At 45.2% G+C, this 20,406-nt stretch overlaps 3 protein-coding genes and 1 non-coding gene across 5 annotated transcripts; 1 reads left to right on the top strand and 3 right to left on the bottom strand.

Annotated features, from left to right (window-relative positions):
- Positions 1-1,476: 1,476 nt before the first annotated feature.
- Positions 1,477-12,868, bottom strand: bod1l1 (biorientation of chromosomes in cell division 1-like 1). Of its 2 annotated transcripts, none has more exons than XM_077609928.1 (27): positions 12,635-12,868; positions 12,132-12,256; positions 11,833-12,035; positions 10,714-11,169; positions 10,488-10,637; positions 9,828-9,988; positions 8,983-9,079; positions 8,755-8,881; positions 8,620-8,680; positions 6,730-8,116; positions 6,607-6,647; positions 6,174-6,294; positions 6,021-6,092; positions 5,922-5,956; positions 5,802-5,841; positions 5,698-5,735; positions 5,554-5,614; positions 5,379-5,431; positions 5,249-5,315; positions 5,140-5,177; positions 4,928-5,072; positions 4,013-4,537; positions 3,269-3,333; positions 3,100-3,184; positions 2,902-3,028; positions 1,948-2,013; positions 1,477-1,857 (listed from the first exon to the last, which is right to left on the bottom strand). In XM_077609928.1, the coding sequence occupies exons 1-27, from the start codon at positions 12,749-12,751 to the stop codon at positions 1,734-1,736; spliced, it is 4,587 nt and encodes a 1,528-aa protein (XP_077466054.1). In that variant the 5' UTR covers positions 12,752-12,868; the 3' UTR covers positions 1,477-1,733. The 2 variants fall into 2 exon arrangements, with proteins under 2 accessions (XP_077466054.1, XP_077466055.1); XM_077609929.1 differs by having other exon boundaries at positions 5,140-5,174.
- A 353-nt stretch (positions 12,869-13,221) lies between these two features.
- Positions 13,222-13,303, bottom strand: trnal-aag (transfer RNA leucine (anticodon AAG)). Its single transcript has one exon. It is a non-coding gene; the product is annotated as a tRNA-Leu (tRNA).
- A 78-nt stretch (positions 13,304-13,381) lies between these two features.
- LOC144082724 (F-box/LRR-repeat protein 12) lies at positions 13,382-16,580 on the bottom strand. The gene is made up of 3 exons (XM_077610048.1): positions 15,728-16,580; positions 15,533-15,608; positions 13,382-15,099 (listed from the first exon to the last, which is right to left on the bottom strand). Exons 1-3 carry the CDS (start codon positions 15,826-15,828, stop codon positions 14,053-14,055), a joined length of 1,224 nt encoding a protein of 407 aa, XP_077466174.1. The 5' UTR covers positions 15,829-16,580; the 3' UTR covers positions 13,382-14,052.
- cops6 (COP9 signalosome subunit 6) lies at positions 16,507-19,781 on the top strand. Its single transcript, XM_077610049.1, has 10 exons — positions 16,507-16,673; positions 17,105-17,230; positions 17,299-17,430; positions 17,508-17,596; positions 17,655-17,717; positions 18,185-18,232; positions 18,310-18,424; positions 18,493-18,585; positions 19,203-19,303; positions 19,386-19,781. Exons 1-10 carry the CDS (start codon positions 16,610-16,612, stop codon positions 19,524-19,526), a joined length of 972 nt encoding a protein of 323 aa, XP_077466175.1. The 5' UTR covers positions 16,507-16,609; the 3' UTR covers positions 19,527-19,781.
- Positions 19,782-20,406: the final 625 nt, after the last annotated feature.

The following is a 20,406-nucleotide window of genomic DNA, read 5'->3' as shown; positions in this document are numbered from 1 at the left end:
CGAACTGTGATTTTTTTTCTAACCCTCTGCTTCACATTATCGGTTGCCATTGACGGTGATGGATGTCCAATCCATTTTGACTAGGAGGGCGAATGGACGTTTTTTCATTGCATTGGACGTCTAGCGTCGTCAGTGGCAAAAAGATGAGGATTTGCACTCATTCCGGTTCTAATGCATTGCACGTTTTTCACAGTCAATGCATGGAACGAGTTTAATACTGTTTTTAAAAATGCACTTTAGACTGTTTTTATGGGTCGTAAACATAGTCTAGTTCTGTTTTTATTGATTCCATTGTCATTACTCTTGACTTTTATCAATATTTTAACCACTTTATGGGCGTATTTATAATTACATTAAATAATAATAAAAAATAATGATGAATTGTATAAATAAATAATCATTTCTAATATATAGATATTGTTTATGACTAAAAATAGTCCATTGCTCCATAAAAGGGTAAGGTATAATCTTTTTTTTTTTTAAATATGCCTTTTTTAAATGAAAAGGTTTTTGCCCTATGTTTGAATTTTTGAATAGCTGATATACAACATTTCAATGAAACATGACTTACAATATGAATCAACTTAATTCTAAAGCAAATATGAGACAATCGAATCAAGTTCAAGCCGTTTAGAATGGAGAACCATATATTTCTGGTCATTTGTAGTCTATCAAAAATAAGAAAAAAGAATCATTCAATGAATATGCGATAATAGATTGACTCCAAACCTGTTTTAGTATTACTGCATGCTCACAATTTCTTGCGAAAGTGCTGGACAAAATGCATCGTCCGTTTCTGTAGACAAAAGGGCTCCCTCTGCGGGCAAGAAGAAAACCTACAGCCCCCAAAAACCTGAAAGATGATATGCTTGCACTTAATGGCTCTGCCGGGAAACAGTTTATAGTAGTTGCTTCTTTTTTTTTCTCCTTTCCTCTTTCGCAACAGAGACATGATGCCTTAATATCCTAAAATAATAATAATAATAATAGCTGCTTGCCTGCTGTACAGTGAGGAAATTTAAATTTAAATGGCACATTAAGCCACATTTCTCTCTTCTTAACCTGCCTCATCTTGTAACTTAAATTCAATGTTTTTAAAAGAAATATACCCAAACAGCGTCATGGTAACGCCCCCCTGTGAACCACCCCCTATTTTTTTTTTACATCTTCTCATAAGCACACCCTCATCGTCAAGAATTGCTGCCAAATTGTGTTCAGATGGCGTAAAAGAGGGGCGGCAGTGGGGGTGCCTGCCAAGACTCATTTGCAATAAATGGCGCCCGCTTTAAAAAGAAATTCTCACCAAATATCCCATCATCCCCATCTGGATGGCACACTCAATCAAGCTCAAGGTCTGAAAGTGGGAGAAAAGGGAAGGGAAAAGGGAAGGAGCCTTTTAAGTGAGCTGGGAGGAATTTCACCCACATGCCAAAAAAACAGGGATGGGGGGGTGGCAAAAAAATACATACAAAAAAATGCTAACATACATGCATTTAATTTGCATTTATAAAAAAAAGAAACTAGGCTAACATGTTGATGATAGTACAGATTTAAAAAATACAAAGAGTACAAGCCAAGGAGACATTTTGTCATTCACAGAATGAATAATGAAGTATAAAAATGAAGCTAAAATACGGTTCTATTTTTGCGTGGAAAATACAACGGAATGGTGCCGTGTGCGATGGGAACCGCAAGGGATTGTTAAACAAATGTTGCGTCCGGATAGCGAGACGTCAGCGCTTAGCTCGCTTGGCAGGGGGCTCCTCGGACTTTTGGCCGCCTCGCGACCGTGCGGAGGGAAGGTTGGGCTCGGCTTTGCGGCCCCCCTTGGCGCCGCTTCCACGGCCCCTCGCCCCGCTGCGGTAGACGGAGGAGCGCAAATGATGAGTTTGACAATAACAAGGGCACGGGTTGCCGATGTTTTTAAGGAAGTCGTGATAAACTCACCGCGCCGCGGGCTCGTCTTTGCCGCTCTGTCGGCTGGCTCGCGTGGACGGTTTGCTGGGCTTATTTCTGTCCAAGGACAAGAAATGGAAAAATTAAGAGTTGTGGTATGAATTCAATGCAACCCAAAAAATAAAAATAAAAAACATTAAAAAATAAAATAAAATGCAACTGCTGTATTTGCCGGACTATAAGCCGCATTTTTTTGTAGTTTGGTTGGGCCTGCAACTAATACTCAAGTGTAATTTATTGTATTTTAATACTCAAGTGCAATTTATTGTATTTTAATACTCAAGTGCAATTTATTGTATTTTAATACTCAAGTGCAATTTATTGTATTTTAATACTCAAGTGCAATTTATTGTATTTTAATACTCAAGTGCAATTTATTGTATTTTAATACTCAAGTGCAATTTATTGTATTTTAATACTCAAGTGCAACTTATTGTATTTTCTGGACTATAAGTCGCGCTTTTTTTCATAGTTTGGCTGGGCCTGCAACTACTACTCAAGTGCGACTTGAAAAATGGGAAAAAATGGCCCAACCAAAAATGCGATTTATATATTTTTTCCACTAAATTGGCTGGAGCGAATTAATAGTCCTGAAAATATAAATATATTTTTTTCACTCTGACAGGATGCTATTTTTTAGGCTATTGTTATCTGATGTTCTATTGTTACTTTAAATCCTATTGGTTTCATTTTTTTTAAATAACCTCCCAAAAATACAACGTATATATATTTTTTCCGCTACATTGGCTGGGTCAAATTAATAGTCCTGAAAATAAAGTTGTTGTTTTTTCACTCTGACAGGATGTTATTTTTTAGCATATAGTAATCTGATTTACGATTGTTACTTTAAATCCTATTGGTTTAAAAAACATTTTTTTAAATGCCCTCTCAAAAATACGACATATATATATTTATTTCCTCGTCATCGTGTATTTTCCGTCTGACCTTTCTGCTTCCAGTCGAGACGCCAATCGCGTGGTAGCCCGACCCTTAGCTTCTTTGCCGTCCTCGTCTTTTTCCCCGCCGTTGTCGTCCTCGTCGTTTCGCGCCACTTCCGTTTTCTCCTTTTTCTCTGGCGTGGGACAAAAGACGCAAACTAGGACTTTTCTTTCCAGTCACGGAGGAAAAATGACGAAGACGCACCTGCGCCGTCGGACGGCGTCGCCGTCTTGGGCGGTCTTCCCCTCCGGGCGGGCTTCTTGGGAACGGCGCTCTGCGGATCGTCCACCTGAAAGCATCTCACCCACATTTTTCCCCTGGCGAGACTTGAACGGAAAGTGAGTAGAAGTGAAAGATGAGGATTTCAACGTACGGCGTCGGCTTTCTTCTCGCCGCCGATCTCCTCGTTGTCTTTGGAAAGGCTCGCCGGCGGAGAATCTGCGAGAAGGTTTCGTCCAATTAGACACCAGAAATGGCACAAACAATTTTGATGAAGTTGGGACTTGGACAGTTGAAGGAAAATGTTCCTCCACGTACACAGGCGAGAACTTCAAATTTGCTATTTTCTCTCTATAGTCTAAATCACATGTGTCAAAGTGGCGGCCCGGGGGCCAAATCTGGCCCGCTGCATCATTTTGTGTGGCCCGGGAAAGTAAATCATGAGTGCCGACTTTCTGTTTTAGGATCAAATTCAAATGAAGAGTATAGATGTATATTAAATTTCCTGATTTTCCCCCTTTTAAATCAATAATTGAAATTTTTTAATCCATTTTTTTCTGTGTTTTTAGTTCAAAAATCATTTTGTAAAATCTAAAAATATATTTTAAAAAAGCTAAAATAAACATTGTTTTAGATCTATAAAAAACGGAATATTCAGGGCTTTTAATCCAGTTCTTTTAATCCATTTATAAAAAAAAAAAATCTAAATATTATATCTAAAACGGTCCGGCCCAACTTGAAATCAAGTTGACGTTAAAGCGGCCCGCGAACCAACCCGAGTCTGACCCCCCTGCTCTAAATGTAAAGGTCAAAATATAAGTTAAACTTGGCTTCAAATGATCGTAAGGAGTTTTTATTGACGTTTGGAATTTTGCCACGATGGCGTCATTTTGCTCACCGACGTTTTGTTGGTCCTCTCCTTGCACCTTCAGAGGCTCCTCCCTTGCGTCCTCCGCGGGCTCGTTGTGGACATCTTCTGCTGCCTCCTCTTTGGAGGCTTCCCCATTTGAGGTGTCTTCACTGCTTTCCGTAGTCACCATTTCACTCTTTTCCGTAATCATCATTTCACTCTTTTCCGTGGCGCCGTCTTCGCCGACAACATCCACGGGTTCCTCTTTCGCGTCTTTGCTCATCTCCTTCTCGTCTGGCTTTTCTTCGTCCTTGGAAGGCTCTTCCTGGCTTTTTTCCTCCTCGGGTTCCTCCTCCTTCAATTGCACGGCCTCCTCACTCGGACACGCGTCCTCTCCGGACTCCCCTGGGGCGTCCTCCGAGGTCTCCTCGGGGGTCGCGGTTTCGGTCTCGTCAATCGTTTCCGCACTGGTACCCTCGCTGGCGTCCACCGCTGTGGAATTCCCCAACGTCTGGTCTCCCTCTTGAGCTTCTCCGGTCTTTGAAGACCTCCTTTTCTTCAGCGCAGGTTCATCTAAAAATGCCAAAGTCCGTTTTAAATCCAAAAACAATGAAGGCCGGTTGGGGCAATTGGATTGGATTGGATAACTTTATTCATCCCGTATTCGGGAAATTTCGTTGTCACAGTAGCAAGAGGGTGAGGATGCAGAAATAGGAAAGGCATTTTAGACATAAATAGATAGGTAATAAGTAAGTTAATGAATAAATATATAATTGAAAAAACTGTAAATTTGCACTCAAACGGAAATCAAAACAAAACAAAACGCTCCTATCGTTGTCACTTCTATCACATTATTTTTTTCTAATTTTGTAGCATTCGTACCCATTTTCATCTCAGCCAATCAGCTCGTATCGAAGAAAAACCTTCTTACCGCTCAGTCTTTAAAGGAGAAGCGTGTCTTACCTTTGGAGGACGAAGGTCTCCCCCTCCGACTCGGCGTCTGTTCCTTTTTCCCAGCCTGGTTTGGCTCCTCCCCCTCGTCCAAGGCTTTGGACGATCGCCCCCGACGTGGCGTTTTCACGTCCAGGACATTGGGCGCCTGGCGTTCCTACAAACCAATCCAAAAGTCATTTATTGCGGATTTTTTTCTGCATTAAGTCAACTTTCTAACTGACCTCCATCATGGCTTCCTTCCCATCCTGGTCTTCAACTGCTGAACATTAAAGTTGTCACTGACAAATGACACTTTAACTCGATTTTTTGGGCATTTCAAACAAATATTACCGCTTTCGTTGACCACCGCCACATTTTGACTGGATAGTTTTCGTTTCCGTCGGCCTCGTCCTCGTTCCTGCCGCGAAAAAAAGCACACCATAAGTATGGATATTTTGTGCTGTACGCGAATAAAAGTGACCTTTTCACAAACTTCCGACTCCTTCCGCTCCTCGTGGACGTCGGAGCTCTCGCCTGAAATTGATTATACAAGAGTAATTGTAAAATTCCACGATTTTAAGGCAATTTTAAGGGTGCGGCTTACACGCGGAGGCGGCTTATTATGCGAGAAAATGCGGTAAATAAGCGGTACTGACTTTCTGGTTGGGCCACTTCTGTCGCACTGGTGGCTTCTGTGACTGGACTTTTTTGTTCCCCCTAAACCAATCAATGGTACATTCCATAAAGCAATCAATATAAAGGCATGGACTGTTCCCTTGGTGATAAAATATTAAACTTACAATTGGCGCAGTGCAATTCTCTTCCTGGTTTTTCACTTCTAGTGTTTTGGTGGGGGAAAAAAATCAATACTCCATTGAAATTATAGCTTTTTTCATTCACTTACCACAACTGAGTTCTAATTCCGTGGCCACAGCTTCGCCTGCCTGTAATTAAGAAGTAATCGTTACGTTACGTTAGTTTTGTTTCGGATCATTTACGAAATGGGGGACGAAAATACGCTCACTTCAATCTCAGCGTCACCGTCCTCTCGGGTTGTCTCTACAAAGGACACGGGACAATAAAGATATGTTTTTTGCCAACATGTGTGGTTTTATGCGCCCACCTGGCGGAGTGCAAACGTGCGGAAGAGTCGGCATCTCGCAAGGGGCCACGGCGGGGTTCTCCTCCACTTTTGCTGGAGTGACCACATTTTCTGTGAGAAGAAGCGGCGTCAAAAACAAGCGTCTTCTTATCCCCAGAAATGATGTTTTAATACCATGTTCCTCTGTAGGCAATTCCTGTTCTTCAGTTAGCTGAGAGTTAGCATCCATTTCTTTTCCCGTTATGGACTCTTCTTCTTCCCGACTCGGGCTTTCTTGGGACTTTGCATCATCTCTCTAGTATGCGCAGAGAAAAACAAAACAAGCACATTTGAGATCGATGAGCCCTCCCAGGCAAAACGGATTGGACGTCTCCTGCCATCAATGCCACTCAAAACATTATTATGCATTTTTGTTGTTGTTGTCGTCCATTAAACAAAACCAACCCACCCACATTTTTGTCTTAAATTGTCGCTGCTATAAAGGATTTGGCAATAGATATATGGTCATATGGTGTAGCGCAAATTCAAAGTTACGTGTTGTGTGGAATTTGAAGACATTTGAAGAATTCCAGAGCTCAAATGTGGGCAAAAAAGGACGTTTGTTTACCAGAAGGGTGTCGGCACCGGTGGAATCCGGTCCGGACTTCTCTGAAAGTTAGCAAGCACAAAAACCAGATGAAAAACCAGTCCGCCCGTAATGCAGGCGGACGTCCTTTTCCCGTTCGCTCACCTCGGCTGTCCCAGCGGTCGTCGAGGGGCGGCGCCGAGAACTCCGAAGCGTCTTCCCGCCGGTTCTCCTCCGGCTCCTCCTTGGTCTCGTGACTCATGAAGCCGGGGGGCAAGGCGGCGCCGTCGGGGTCCATGGAGAGCAGCGCCAGGGCGGCCTCTTTCATCTTCATGTCGGCGTCCCGGAGCGTCACCAGCGGGGCGGCGCGCTCGCCGTCGCCCGCCTCGTGCAGCCGGGCGTCCATGGCCGAGGCGCAGACGTCCATGAGCGTCAGGAGGGCGTCGGCTTCCGGGGGCACGGCGGGCGGGGCGGGTGTCGGGCTCAAAGCCGGGTGCGCCGCCGCTTCGTCGGCCTTCTCGACTCTGCCCGCTTTTTTCTCCTGCCGACTCTCCTTCTCCTTCCTGTCGGCTTTTTTCTTGCCGCTTTCGTCCGCGTTTCTCCTCTGCTCTTTCCCCCCGGCGCCGCCAACGCCCTTCTTCTTCTCCTTCCCCCGAAGGTCCGAAGCGTGAGCTTTCCTTTCCACCTTAAGCGTGGCGGGACTCTTGGGCTCCTCCCTGAGTTTGGACTTGTCGGCCATTTTGCCTTTCTCCGTCGTTTTGACCCTCTTGGGAGACTTGTCGCCGTCGATCGGCGTCCTGGCGGCCTGCTCGCCTTTCGTCTTCTCTTTGAGGTCCATCTTGAGCTTGGCTTTGTCGCCCTGCCGGTCTTCGCCGTGGCTTTTGGGTCTTTTCGGGGCGTCTTTGGAGTGTTTTTCTTTCTTCTTGCCCGTCAGCGCGTCCGCCGTCGGGGGCGTGGCCTCGGGTCGCCGCTCCTCCGAAGAATCCCCTCGTGGCGGTTGCTTTGAATCGCTTTTGCCGGCTTTGAACTTGTCTTTCTCTTTGGTCTTGTCTTTCTTGTCCTTTTCGACAGACTGGGCCCGCATCCTCTTGGCGGAGGAGGCGTCGTCCGTCTCGCTCTTCTGCTCTTTGGCGCCGGACGACTTCTTCTCATTCTTCCCCTTGGGCTTCTTCTCGCTCCTGTCGTCGGACAGCGCCTTGGCGGGAGCGCCGTCCTTCTGCGGCGGGCTGAGCGGGACTTCGGCTTTCTTCTCCTGCTTCGGCTTGAGTTTAGGGACGACGTCGTCGGAGGCGGCGGCGCGCTCCCGTTCTTTGCGGTCCTTGCGCGACGGCCGGTCGAACTTCCCCACGGAGCGCTGGCGGAGAGCCTCCTGGGAGCCCAGCTCCAAGTCCAGGATGAAGGAATGGGTGCGGTTTTTGTCGGGGAGCTTCTTGGCGTCGGGCGAGTCTTCCGAGACGCCCGTCTTTCCGTGCCTGTCGTCGGACGGCCAAGACTCGGACGGATTTTTCACCGGCTTCTGTTGGAGGCTCCGCGATGGCGTCGATTTGACGTCCTAAAGAAGAACACAAAACATCTCGATTTTCTATCATTTTTCATACGGGGAAAAAAGTATCTTAACTGTCCTATGAGTAATGAAAGTCGCTACTCACAATATATGTCAATATTGTTGTTGTTGTTGTTATGGGGGTGTATGTGATCATTTTCTACCTGTTACTCATTATTATTCACGCACAGATGAATGAATGATCTTGATGTATGTATGAATATGTTAATAAAGTTAGACTGCATGGCGGCACGTCGGCCTGACAGTTCTGGGGTCGAGGGTTCGATCCCAGGTGGGTCCTCACTGTGCGCTGTGTGCATGTTCTCCCCGGGCTTGGGTGGGTTTTCTGCGGGTACTCTGCTTTGCTCCCACATCCCAAAAACATGCAAGCTAAATTGTTCCTAGCTCTGAGTGGTTGTTTGTCTTCTTGTACCCTGTGATTGGCTGATCACCAATTAAGGGTTTTCCCATTTGGGTGGGATAGGCTAAATCTAATGACGGCTGGCACGTACTGTCTTTTTAGATGTTTCTCCCGTTTCTCCTTTTTTCTTGCTGGTGGCATCTCCCTGGTTTCTGCGTAAACAGAAACATTCCCGAGTTAAATAAGAGACTCGAAAACAAGAAGAAAAGGTTATTTGGAGACTGACCTGGAATCTAGCTTCCTCTTTCTGTTGAGCGCCATTTTCTTCTCCAGCACTTTCCGCTCCTTGCGAGCTTCCTTAGCTCGCGGCGTCTCCATTCCGGCGGACTGAGAGCTCTTCTGTTTTTTCTGATCTGTCCGGGAGGAAACGCCAGCAACTCTTTGAGCGCTTTCAAGCTCACCTCCATCATTTCAACGGTTTTACGTTTTGAACGTGACGTCAAATCCGGGTTACCTTGTTCTTCCGCCTGCGCTGCTTTCTGCTTGCGCTTCTCTTCCATTCGCTCTCGATTTTGTTGTCTTTTCAGCAGACGTTCCTCTTTGTCTTTAGCCTGAAAAGAGAAAAAAAATCCAATTCCATTCTATTCCCATTCCATTCCAATTCCAAACCAATTCAATTGCAATTACCAATTTCGTCATACGCAGCTGGGTATGATGACAATTAGGCTTTTGTCTAGTCAATGATGATGACAAGCCTATGTCTGATTTAAAAAAAAATGTATTTTATCCAATTCCAATTCAATTCCAATCCAATCCCAATCTAATCCCAATGCAATCTAATCCCAATCCAATCTAATCCCAATCCAATTCCAATCCCAATCCAATCCCAACCCCAATTCCAATCCAATTCCAATCCAATTCCAATCCAATTCCAATCCAATTCCAATCCAATTCCAATTCCAATCCAATCCAATTCCAATCCAATTCCAATCCAATTCCAATCCAATTCCAATCCAATTCCAATCCAATTCCAATCCAATTCCAATCCAATTCCAATCCAATTCCAATCCAATTCCAATCCAATTCCAATCCAATTCCAATCCAATTCCAATCCAATTCCAATCCAATTTCAATCCCATTCCAATCCAATCCAAATCCAAATCCAATTCCATTCCAATCCAATTCCAATCCAATTCCATTCCAATTGTCAACATAGATACGTAGATAAGTAGTTTTTGAGGCTTTACCCTGCCTGTATTTTCTATTCAATATATAAATATCTAGAATGCCATTGTTTTGCAATGCTAACTTTACTTAGCAGAGTGAAAAATATTGAGGTTAGGAAAGGCCCGGACTCACAGCAGATCGCCGGCGTTCCTCCACCGTGACCTCGTCGTCCGAGTCGCTATAGTAACGGGAGTAGAGGAAGGGCTTGTGCACGTAGGCTTTGCGCCGAGGTTTACTCTCTCTGCCTTCTTCTCCCGTCTCCTCGCCGGTTTCTTTCTTGTCTGAACTCACTCCTTAAATATTGGCGGACAAAGAGGAAATTAAAAACATGAGACCACGGAGATAAACGTATCATTTTTTTGATAAGCTTTTGCTAGTCACGAAAGGGATGGACCAAAATCAAATTTTCACAAAGCCTATCAACAAAGAGAATTATCACATCGTTAGAAGATTAATATGGGTTCAGTGATGAAATAAGCAAAGGGAATTTTCTTTTAATAACGCAAGAATAGAAACTGAAAGTGCTGTATATTACGATAGCAGAAAAATGATAATTGGCCCGTTTCAGTCCAATTGAATTGCAATGGCCCTTGTAATCATTTAGCATAGCTTAGCATTTCATATTTTGGCCGCAGGGCAATGTGTTTTTAATAAAATTTTGTTTCTTCAAGGACACACCGCAAAAATTCATCCAATCATGATGCAGGACTTCGATTTAGGGGAGAAAAGAAAAAAAAGTTGAGCACGTTATAACCACAATGTTGGCACTAATGAAGAATAAAAAAGTGAGACCGTCAGATGGTCGCTCGCCCTCGGAGGAGGAATCGGACAAGGGCTGGTCGTCGTCGCTCTCCCCTTCAAAGGAGGACAGGTCGCTGGTGTGCACGGAACTCACGGTGATGTCACTCAGGCCGTCCAAGTCGGAGTCCTCCAAGGAATACTCTGCGCGCGAGTGACCACAGCACAAGATTAGCATGGATGCAAAGCAAAAGAGGACACGGATGGAGCGGCGAGTGACCTTCTTTGATTCTCTCTTTGGCTTTCTGCTTGGCCTGGCAGCCATCTTCCTCCGGCTTCTCCTCGGAATGTTTCCCGCTGGTTTTCGGAGTCACTTTGGCTTTTTCCTCAGCCTCTCCTTCGCTTCTCGGCTCTTCCTCCTTCTTCTCATCCTCCTCATCCTCCACCTTGACCTCCTCCGCGTCTATTTCCTTCTTGACGTCCGCCGCGTCCGAGGGCTCGTCCGCCATCGCCTCCGATTCTTCACTTTGCGGCTTGGCTCGGTCCCCGTCTTCTTCTTCTTCGGTCTTGACGTCGTCCTCCACCGCCAGAATGGCGTCCCGCTCGCTGTCCTCGTCCGAGGGTTTGCACTCCTTCTCGGGGGCCTTGACGTTGACCTCAAGGTTGAGCGAGGTGATGGTGTCCAGGATGGACATGACGCCCGGGGCCGTCGTGGACGGCGGCGTGGACGATGAGCCTGCACAGATGAATTTTGATAATGATGTAATTATCAAAATGACACATATGAAAGCCTCCATGTAGTTGCAACCAACATTGGAAGTTACATAACTACCTCCTTTTTTGTTTCAAATTTGAAACTTCAAATAAATTACTTTCCTCCTCATTCAAATATGAAAGTAACTATGTTACCTTACTTTATAAGAAAAGAGAATATGGAATATGATGGTTTTTAAAGTATTTTTGTGCAATAAATATAAGACAACTCCCCCTTAAACTTTGAAAAGTAAAGCATAAAACCGGCAAAATTTTGACACGCGTCTTTATTTTTATAAATTTGCCTTCAAACCAAAAGTTGCTGTGCAATATGAAATAAATAAAATAATCAACTTGGTCTGGAACTAGCGTTCACAGCGCCCCCATTCTCTGTGGTGGTCGGGTGGTGTATTTGCAGTTTAAAATTACGGAATTCTGATTGAAAGTTTTTAATATCATCGTTGACAAAAATTAGCGTTTTTATCGCCCGGCTCTGTGATAAATTAAATGAGGCAGTTTTTGTAAATATGGAAATATGAATAAAAAAGTGCCTTGAAATGAATGAATCTACGCTACACATTGGCCCGTTTTGAACTTTGGATGTTTCACTATTAGTTAGCAGGAATAAAGTCGGTATCAAACGTACCTTGCTGAGGAACAACCGCGTCCACGTTGTTCTCCGTCGAGGGCGGCGGTGGAGGTGGCGGAGGCGCCGGTTCCTCGCTGCTGGTGCCGGGCGACAACAGCTGGTGGACCACTTTCTCCACCTGCGGCCTGAAAATGAGGTTGACTTTGGGGTCCACCACCTGGGCGACGATCCTGTCCACTCCCTGCTCCAGCATGCCGGATCTGAGAGGGACAAGAGCAAGATGGACGTGCTCACATCACGGTCGACTAAATGAAGTGAGATTTGTGGGGAGATAAAAATTTAAAAAAAACACTGACTGCAAGACAAGTTGTCTGATGTTGTTTCGCAACTGGTTTTTGTTCAACTGAGGGCTCCATGTGTGGTTGGACAGGTGATTGGAGACAAAGTTGTCCACTCGCTGTTTCAGGTTTAGATAAGCTGGCTGCAAAAGATACAATGTTACATTGTAGTATGCAATAGGAAATTAGCTTACTATGTGAATTCTGAGTGCTGTTATCACTCGTAAATAATGAACAAAATAATTCACCATTGTAAAAATGAGCAGGGTCATGTTGGCCGCTATATTAGCATATAATATTTTATTTTAGTCTATAATTAAGCTTTAAAATAATAAGAATTTCTAATGTTTGTGCTATTTTTAAATGAGCAAAGTTGTAGTACTGTAGTAGTAGTAGCAGTACGGTGGTGGCAGTGACAGTAGTAGTTTGGTAGCTTAGCTCTATTGACGAAGCCGATTTACCTTGGACATCTAAACATTGCAATAGTATATATAATTAAAAATGAAGTTATCCGATCTTACCTTGGTGTCGACATCTGCGAGGCAGTCTCTCCTAAACTGGTCGAAAAGACCTTGTGTTTTAAGGTGATTGACGATCATCGACACAAGTTGCGGGTCCCCTGGTGGTAAACTCGCCATATTTCGATTCAATTTATTTAATTTTAGCCATGAAATTCAAACATTGGGACGGAACGCGGGCGATTTTTGTTGTTGTTGTTGTTGTTGAATGGCGTAGGGTGGTGGAGGTTTTCAACCCGGAAATGTATCCCCGGATCCGGAAATACAACGAGGCTTCACGGGCTTAAAAAATAAATGCTAGCACAGGGAATAAGAAAGAAATAAAAACTGTCAGACATAAATCAGACTTTAAAGTTGCATAATAACAATAAAAAACATTCAATAAAATAAAGCAACAGAATTTAGAAAACATAACTCTCATCAGTTTATTTAATACTAGAAAATACGTTTGAAAGTAGGTCGACACAAATTACAGATAAAACTACAAAATCAATGCAATAACATAAATAATAATGTATAATGCTTGGTAGACAAAATTGAATGACGAAGGGCCCTTCATCTTAAAATATGAATCTATCAAAAGGATGTTCTGGCAGCGGTGGGATTCGAACCCACGCCTCCGGAGAGACTGGAGCCTTAATCCAGCGCCTTAGACCGCTCGGCCACGCTACCGTTGGAAGACAGGTCGAGAGTTAGATTATATAAACATTTTGTAGGCTCTCAATCGTCAACACCGGCTTTGTGATCTGCCTATCCATGTCATAAATGATTGATATCAATACCTTTGAAAGATGACAGAAAATGGCACTTTTATTTAAGGCAGGTAACAAAACGTGGAAATGGTAATACAGCGCTATACTTAAATTTGGGAGGAATAAGACACTATCAATAGAAAACATGTGGACTTGTGTAGTTTACAAACACTGTAATTACCCTACTGAGGATAAGTGGAGCAGAAAATCAAACATCTTTAGCAGAACTTTATACACTCTAAATACAATTGGCCTATCGTCTATTTTAGGAACACGTGTCATTGCAATTGCAATGCATGTTGGGATTGCAATGGATGCAGGAGATGAAATAAGAACTAGCACCTCCATCTGTTTTTTAAAGACTCATTTTCTATGTACAAGCATGAAATCTGCCCCGCCAAAAATCCCAAAGCACATAAATGTCAAACATGGCACGAGGTAAGACGTGTCCAAATTGCCCCTGAACGGCCATTGCGGGTGCGGGTTTTGGTTCCGACCAATCCGGCGGCACCTTTCAAGTTTTGAATGCAAATCTAAGGACGACACAGTTCACTATGCAATGACGAATTGGATCTTTTCCAAGTAGTGACTTTGGAACCATTTCTCTATCCTAACCTCCCACCACTGTAAAACTTTGCGTCTCTAGAGTCACGTGTAGCGCTGCGATGGTTAAATTGGATGCGTTGGTGAATCTGGATTGATTTGGACGGAGCAATTGGTGAAGGCCAGGGTGCAGCAGGGCAACAGGACGGCCAGAGAACGACTCAGATTCTGAATCAGCTGATCGGGCCGACTTTGGTCGCCGCCGTTATCGTCGGCGCTGGCGCCGGCGGTCTCCCCGCGGTCGTCCCGCTCCCCCTCGCCGGCGTCCTCCCCCTCGGGCGAGCACGGGCGAGGTTGAAAGACCACGTCGAAAAACTCCAGTCTGTGGAAGCCGGGAATGCCGCGCAGCTTTTTGCAGTTGTGAACGATCTGCTTCTCGCCGAGCGTGCAGGCCTTCAGGAAGAGGCGTTTCAGGTCCTTCAGGCGACTGGCGTAGAGGAGCCCGGGTAACACCTCTTTGCCGCCCAGGCTCAGCTCCTCCAGGCCGAGCCACCCCGAGCCCAGCCCCGAGGAAGCCACGGGCCTCTGGTAGCCCTTCCGCGTGGTGACGCTCATCCCCAGACATTTGAGACGGAACAGACCCTCCAAACCGCAGGCGCCCTCCTTGGCGGCGCAGCCCCGGAGCCCGTTGGCCGTCACCCGGAACGTGTCGCACAACTCCAGCCGACTGAGCCTCTCCCACGACGTCAGACTCTGCAAGTGCTGGTCCTTGAAAGAGGGCACCATTTTAAGGATTAAACATTCGATAGAAATCCCCGACGGGGCGTGGCGAGCGCTTTCTCTCTCTCGGACGCCGGAAGCGGCCTGCGCGTTCTCTGGAGGGGAAGGCGGAGGGTCCCGCTGCTGGAAGAACCCCGGGTTGAGTTCGCAGCCTTGCAGCTCCAGCACCTTCAAGGAGGGCGGAAGCAGCTGGCATGTGGGGAGGCTTCTCAAGTCCACGTGCAGGAGGTAGAGCTTGCTCAGGCGAGGACATTTTGCCGACAGGGCCTTGAGCCAAGCTTCCGAGAGGAAAGAACCCCCTCGGACGGAGAGGAGGAGACCGTGCAGGCGTAAGCATCGTAGTCCGCAACCCAGATACTGGCGCACTAGGACCCACAGGATCCGGGACGTCATCTTATTGACAGCAGAGAGAAAGAGACAAAGAGAAAAAGATGATATGAATGGTTATTGTATTGTATTGTGTTGTTGTCAATGGCAGATCATTGGATAAATAGTACAATACAAACACACATTTTTAAATCAATTACAATGTTATTGGGGCCAAAAACCAACAACTTCGGAGTGTAATTCATGACTGCATTTGATCATATTTTTGTGCATTCATTTATAAACTTAATAGGGACATTTTTCATATAGACCAAATATGATCATAGAGGTTATATAGATCATAGAGAAGATCAACTTTAGTGTTAGCGAGCAATTTATGAAAAACTACTCAGCTTGCTCGGTTTGTAGGATGAAGTACAAAAGGACTCCAAAGCAAATTCAATGAATTAAACACTAGGAGTGAGGTTTTATTGTTAAAATCAAAACCATAAAATCATACCCCTTTCCACGTAGTCAGGTCAACAAGTCTCCACAGTTTTTGATCCTTTACAAGGCGTCTCCATTTCTTACACACTCTGCAAAGACGACATTTACACACCACACACAACTTTAAATCATGCGAAAAGAGTTCGTTTTCCCAAGATGACAAAGGGCAATGTTTATTTTTGGAGAATCAATCTCCGTTAGCTCTCACCTCCCAACTTTGACAAGCTCGCGTACGCTCAAATACGACAGCACGTCAATTAAAATGTTTTCTGGAAGGTAGTCGAGGTTATACGTTGAAAATACATCCATTATGTAAACAAAATTGTGAACACCTTTTTCTTTCTTTCTTTTTTTTAGGGGAGACACGGACTAATATGTGAAAACACAAGAAGTGGGCTGTTATGAATACTCCGACGGAAACGTCGACTGGTTGACTAGTTAAATAGCATATAAATATATATTTTGCACTAGATGTCTATTGCTGGATCGGCTGCAGAAGTAATTGTCGGCCATCTTGCGCCAGATCAAACCTCATCTTGCTCGGACGTAAAGCCAATGATTTTTCTCCAATAAAATATTCTTAACTCGCTGGATTCTTGACGAATTCACAAAAGATTAGTTTTTTAATAAAACGGCTATAATTTAACCTGGAGATTGAAAAGAATGTTGCAATTATTTTGAAGACTGCAGTATTTTGATTGCAACTGACGTTTACGACAAACCGAGCAGTTCTAAAAATCAGTTGAAAAATATGGATTTCAAAATACACGCATATTATTTCTATAGCTATGTTTGGTGAATGACTCCGACGCAAAATGGCAAACTATAGACAACGCAGTTCCCCTTCGGCCCACAGCACGCAATAGACATCAAGTCTTGAGTATGTCATGGTATATTGGTGCTCTCGGTCTCCTAAACTAGCCAGTTCCCATTGTTTAAAAGTTCATACCATAAAAATATACTCGTAAACAAAAACAAATCCGTTCAAAATCCGGTTGAAACGTACACGTGTTGAACCAGATATAAATATTTGCTTTGTACTTCACGGTCATTCTGGCCAACATCCGTCTAAGTCCATCCCGCACCGCGCATGCGCCCTTCACCGGACAAGATGGCGACCAGCAACGGCGGTGGAATGGAAGTGGACGGGGCAGGCGAGTCTTTTAGCACTTATTCAATGACTTTTTCATCCGCGGCGTCACCTATCCGCGATTAAATCGTTGCTCCCGCTTCTCAAACTCAGAATTTGCTATCCCCGCTGACAAATCGCTATGATCAGCGCTCCTAATGCGAGTTTGCTGACACAGGCGGCTCCTGCCGTAAAGCTGTCAACTCATTCGTAGCGATATTTTCTCTTCAACATGTACCGTTGCATAGAATGAAACAACAATCTCAGAATCTCGCGCAAAACGTTATTTTTCTTTTGTGGATCTGATGGAAAATGCAAAAGCTCAAACATGGTGACGGTAGGCAAATGCAGATGGGGTGCAAAGTGCTTGTCGTAAACAAATGAAAGTGTTTTGCTTGTGTTTTGTGTGTTTCTCTCTCTTGCTGTCAATCAATCAATCAATTAATCAATCTACAGCCAGCCCAAGCGTCATGGCCTCCGGCATGACTGGCAGCGTCTCGGTGGCCCTCCACCCGTTGGTCATTCTCAACATATCGGACCACTGGATACGCATCCGGTCACAGGAGGGACGCCCCATGCAAGGTAGGCGTCCGCCCTACGGTCACGTGCGATGGTCGCCGTTCCCCCGTTCATCCTTCTCGCTTCCCCAGTGATCGGCGCTCTCATCGGGAAGCAGGAAGGCCGAAACATCGAGGTGATGAACTCCTTCGAGCTCCTTTCGCACACCGCGGAAGACAAAGTGCACATCGACAAGGAGTACTACTACACCAAGGAGGAGCAGTGTGAGTGGCGGCGATGCCATTTTGGATCGCCGACGTATTCCGGACGGGAGAAAAAGTCGAAATGTGTGCCTTTTCAGTCAAGCAGGTGTTCAAAGAAATGGAGTTCCTGGGTTGGTACACCACGGGCGGTCCCCCCGATGCGTCCGACATCCACATTCACAAGCAGGTGGGCGAGGGAATGGCGGGTGACGCTCGCCGTATCGTAACCGGGCGTCTGCCGGCAGGTGTGCGAGATCATCGAGAGTCCGCTCTTCCTCAAGCTCAACCCCATGACCAAGCACACGGACGTAAGTGAGCGGCTCGCTGGTGGACGGGCGTGTGCGGTCGATTGGTCGCCGGTCTTTTGGTCGCCCCGACCGTGACAACGGGCGACCAAAAGAAGGTAAACAACACGATCTACGCATGAATAAAAGCCAACAATGGCCATGAGCAGTTTCACTGAGCCGACGTGTGAGTGTAGAAGAATTTGTATGTGTATGTACATGCGTTGTCCCTTTAAGAAGCGACGTCAGTCAGGGTCTTAACAAGTTCTCCAACAAAAAAACAATAAAAGTCCGGGAAATTTGGAGCTTTTCTTTAGCCTAATAATTACTAGGGCATTAAGTATGACTAAATAGTCATTTTCAGTTTGTATTTAGGGAATTTGAGAAATGATTTAAATGGTAATTATCAATAACCTTCCGGGCGACCAAAAGACTGGCGACCAATCGACCGTGGACGTGGCGCCGCTCGACAACCAATTTTGTCATTTCAGCTTCCTGTTACTGTTTTTGAGTCGGTCATTGACATCATCAGCGGCGAGGTAAGATGCCAATCAAAAGAAGTCGTTCCCGAATCGAGAGTCGTTCCAGAATACTCACAAGTTTGTCCTTTTTGCAGGCCACCATGTTGTTCGCCGAGCTGAACTACACCCTGGCCACGGAGGAGGCCGAGAGGATCGGCGTGGACCACGTTGCCCGCATGACGGCCACCGGCACGGGCGAGAACTCCACGGGTAAAGCAAGCCGCCGGAAGGCGCGGGAAATGCATCCCTCCCCTGATTTGCGTTTCCCGGCGCCGTAGTGGCCGAGCACCTCATCGCCCAGCACAGCGCCATCAAGATGCTGCACAGTCGCGTCAAGATCATTCTGGAATACGTCAAAGCCGTGGAAACGGGTGAGACGCGCTCGTTAATTAGCGGTCCCACGTCCGGCTTCTTCATTTGAAAGGGGACGCCGCCTTTTTGTCACCTCGTTAAACCCGGGCCGGCCTTCCGAAAACGCCACGAGCGCTTCTGTTTGATGTCGAGGGTTAGCTTCGTAGTTAGCCGCTAACTGGAATTGAATGCTTGTATTGTCATTATACAAGTATTGAAATTTAAAGCAGTGCACAAATAACAACAACAAACAGACAAATAAATCATCAATAAATAAGTAGTCAACATAAATAGTCACAACATAAACAAGTAGGGAAGTGCACAAATAACACATGCTAACTTTTAGCATACATATAACAACATTTAACTCTTTAGCGGCCGCTTATTTTACTCGACAGCGCCAAGCGTCCAATCCACTTTGACTGAGATAAGTCGGCAGCTCCACCTGCCCGTAGTTAGCCGGCTAGACTCCAGCACCCTCGCGACAGTTCAGAAGAGGAACAAATGTCTATTTTTAAAATGACCCAACACATTTCTATAAGAAAAATTTAAGGAAAATAACAATCAACCTCTAACAAATATGCCTCAGAATAATAACCCGCACTTTTTGGGGGCTGTTTTTCCCCCTACAAAACAGGAGAGGTCCCCTTCAACCACGAAATCCTGCGAGAAGCCAACGCGTTGTGCCACAGACTGCCCGTCCTCAGCACCATCAAATTCAAGACCGACTTTTACGACGTAAGACAACCCCAACGCTCGCTTTATGTAATTCCAGGCCGTGCCTTTCTAACCCACATTTTTTGGGGTGTCTCCCCAAAAGCAATGCAACGACGTGGGACTCATGGCCTACTTGGGCACCATCACCAAGTCGTGCAACAGCATGAACCAGTTCATCAACAAGTTCAACGTCCTGTACGACCGGCAGGGCATCGGCCGGAGGATGAGGGGACTTTTCTTCTGAAGCGCCTGCAAGGAAGTGTTTTTTTTTTGTTTGTTTTTTTCTTCTTTTGTCCGTTTTATTGGGAGGTCGACGTGGCGTCGCCGCTCGAGCCACCGCGGCTTTTCCAGGCCGCTTCAAAGTGTAGCTGGAGCATTTGGTGACATCGGTGAACAGAGGCTCTTGTTTACCACTGGACATGAACATATTTTATTTACACCGTTTTATTGTCATTTGAATCTGTATGTAATAAAAGAACGACTTGGTTTTTCCACGCGACTCCCCTCAGATGTATGCGTTTTCAAATAGGTTCGTTTTTTTTTAAAAGGGCTTGTTAAAAGTTCTTTTTTTTTGTTTGAAGTCGTCTTCCCGCTGTTTGGTGGCTACCTGGAGGGTTTGAGGTGTGTTTCTTCCGCTGGAAGGTCAGCAGTTTTGTACGTTTTTGATGTACGGCGGAACTTGACTTAATGACCCCATGCGGCGTTTAGGGGGGGAAAAGCCAAAAGCAATTTGTGGGAGTCCAGGTTGTTCACTTTGTTTGTGGTTCACCGATTCGTGCTTACTCAGGGACGAGCGTTTGGGGCTTGAGAAGGTTTGACAGAAACGAAGTTACCAATTAAAATAATACAGAAGGATGTACACTCAGTTCAAGTGATGGTTACTTAGTCAACATAAGTAGTGCACAATTAACACATGCTAAGTCTTAGCATATGTATAGCAAGTTTTAACCCTTTTTAAATTGGGAAAAAATCTCATGGTCTACATTGTAGTTTTTAGGTTTTTACAGGGAGCCATATTGTTGGCCAAGCTGTGTAAATTATAAATATGATTAAAAACAAATGTACTCTGGATATGACCCCTAATTGCACAGTAAAGTGCATAAATATTAGTAATTATCTCATTC

The sequence above is a fragment of the Stigmatopora argus genome, chromosome 9, assembly GCF_051989625.1.
Source record: "Stigmatopora argus isolate UIUO_Sarg chromosome 9, RoL_Sarg_1.0, whole genome shotgun sequence".
Lineage (NCBI taxonomy): Eukaryota > Metazoa > Chordata > Actinopteri > Syngnathiformes > Syngnathidae > Stigmatopora > Stigmatopora argus.
This window is presented reverse-complemented; position numbering and strand designations above follow the sequence as displayed.

Coding starts and splice junctions, on each gene's coding strand:
- cops6 (XM_077610049.1), top strand. CDS start 16,610: ATGCGCCCTTCACCGGACAAGATGGCGACCAGCAACGGCGGTGGAATG. Junction 17,231..17,298: donor GGAGGGACGCCCCATGCAAG/GTAGGCGTCCGC, acceptor TCGCTTCCCCAG/TGATCGGCGCTCTCATCGGG. Junction 18,425..18,492: donor CACGGGCGAGAACTCCACGG/GTAAAGCAAGCC, acceptor CCGGCGCCGTAG/TGGCCGAGCACCTCATCGCC.
- bod1l1 (XM_077609928.1), bottom strand. CDS start 12,751: ATGGCGAGTTTACCACCAGGGGACCCGCAACTTGTGTCGATGATCGTC. Junction 9,080..9,827: donor AGGAACGCCGGCGATCTGCT/GTGAGTCCGGGC, acceptor TTCTCTTTTCAG/GCTAAAGACAAAGAGGAACG. Junction 8,117..8,619: donor GAGAAACATCTAAAAAGACA/GTACGTGCCAGC, acceptor GTTCTTCTTTAG/GACGTCAAATCGACGCCATC.
- LOC144082724 (XM_077610048.1), bottom strand. CDS start 15,828: ATGGATGTATTTTCAACGTATAACCTCGACTACCTTCCAGAAAACATT. Junction 15,609..15,727: donor GAGCTTGTCAAAGTTGGGAG/GTGAGAGCTAAC, acceptor TCGTCTTTGCAG/AGTGTGTAAGAAATGGAGAC. Junction 15,100..15,532: donor ACCTGACTACGTGGAAAGGG/GTATGATTTTAT, acceptor GCTGTCAATAAG/ATGACGTCCCGGATCCTGTG.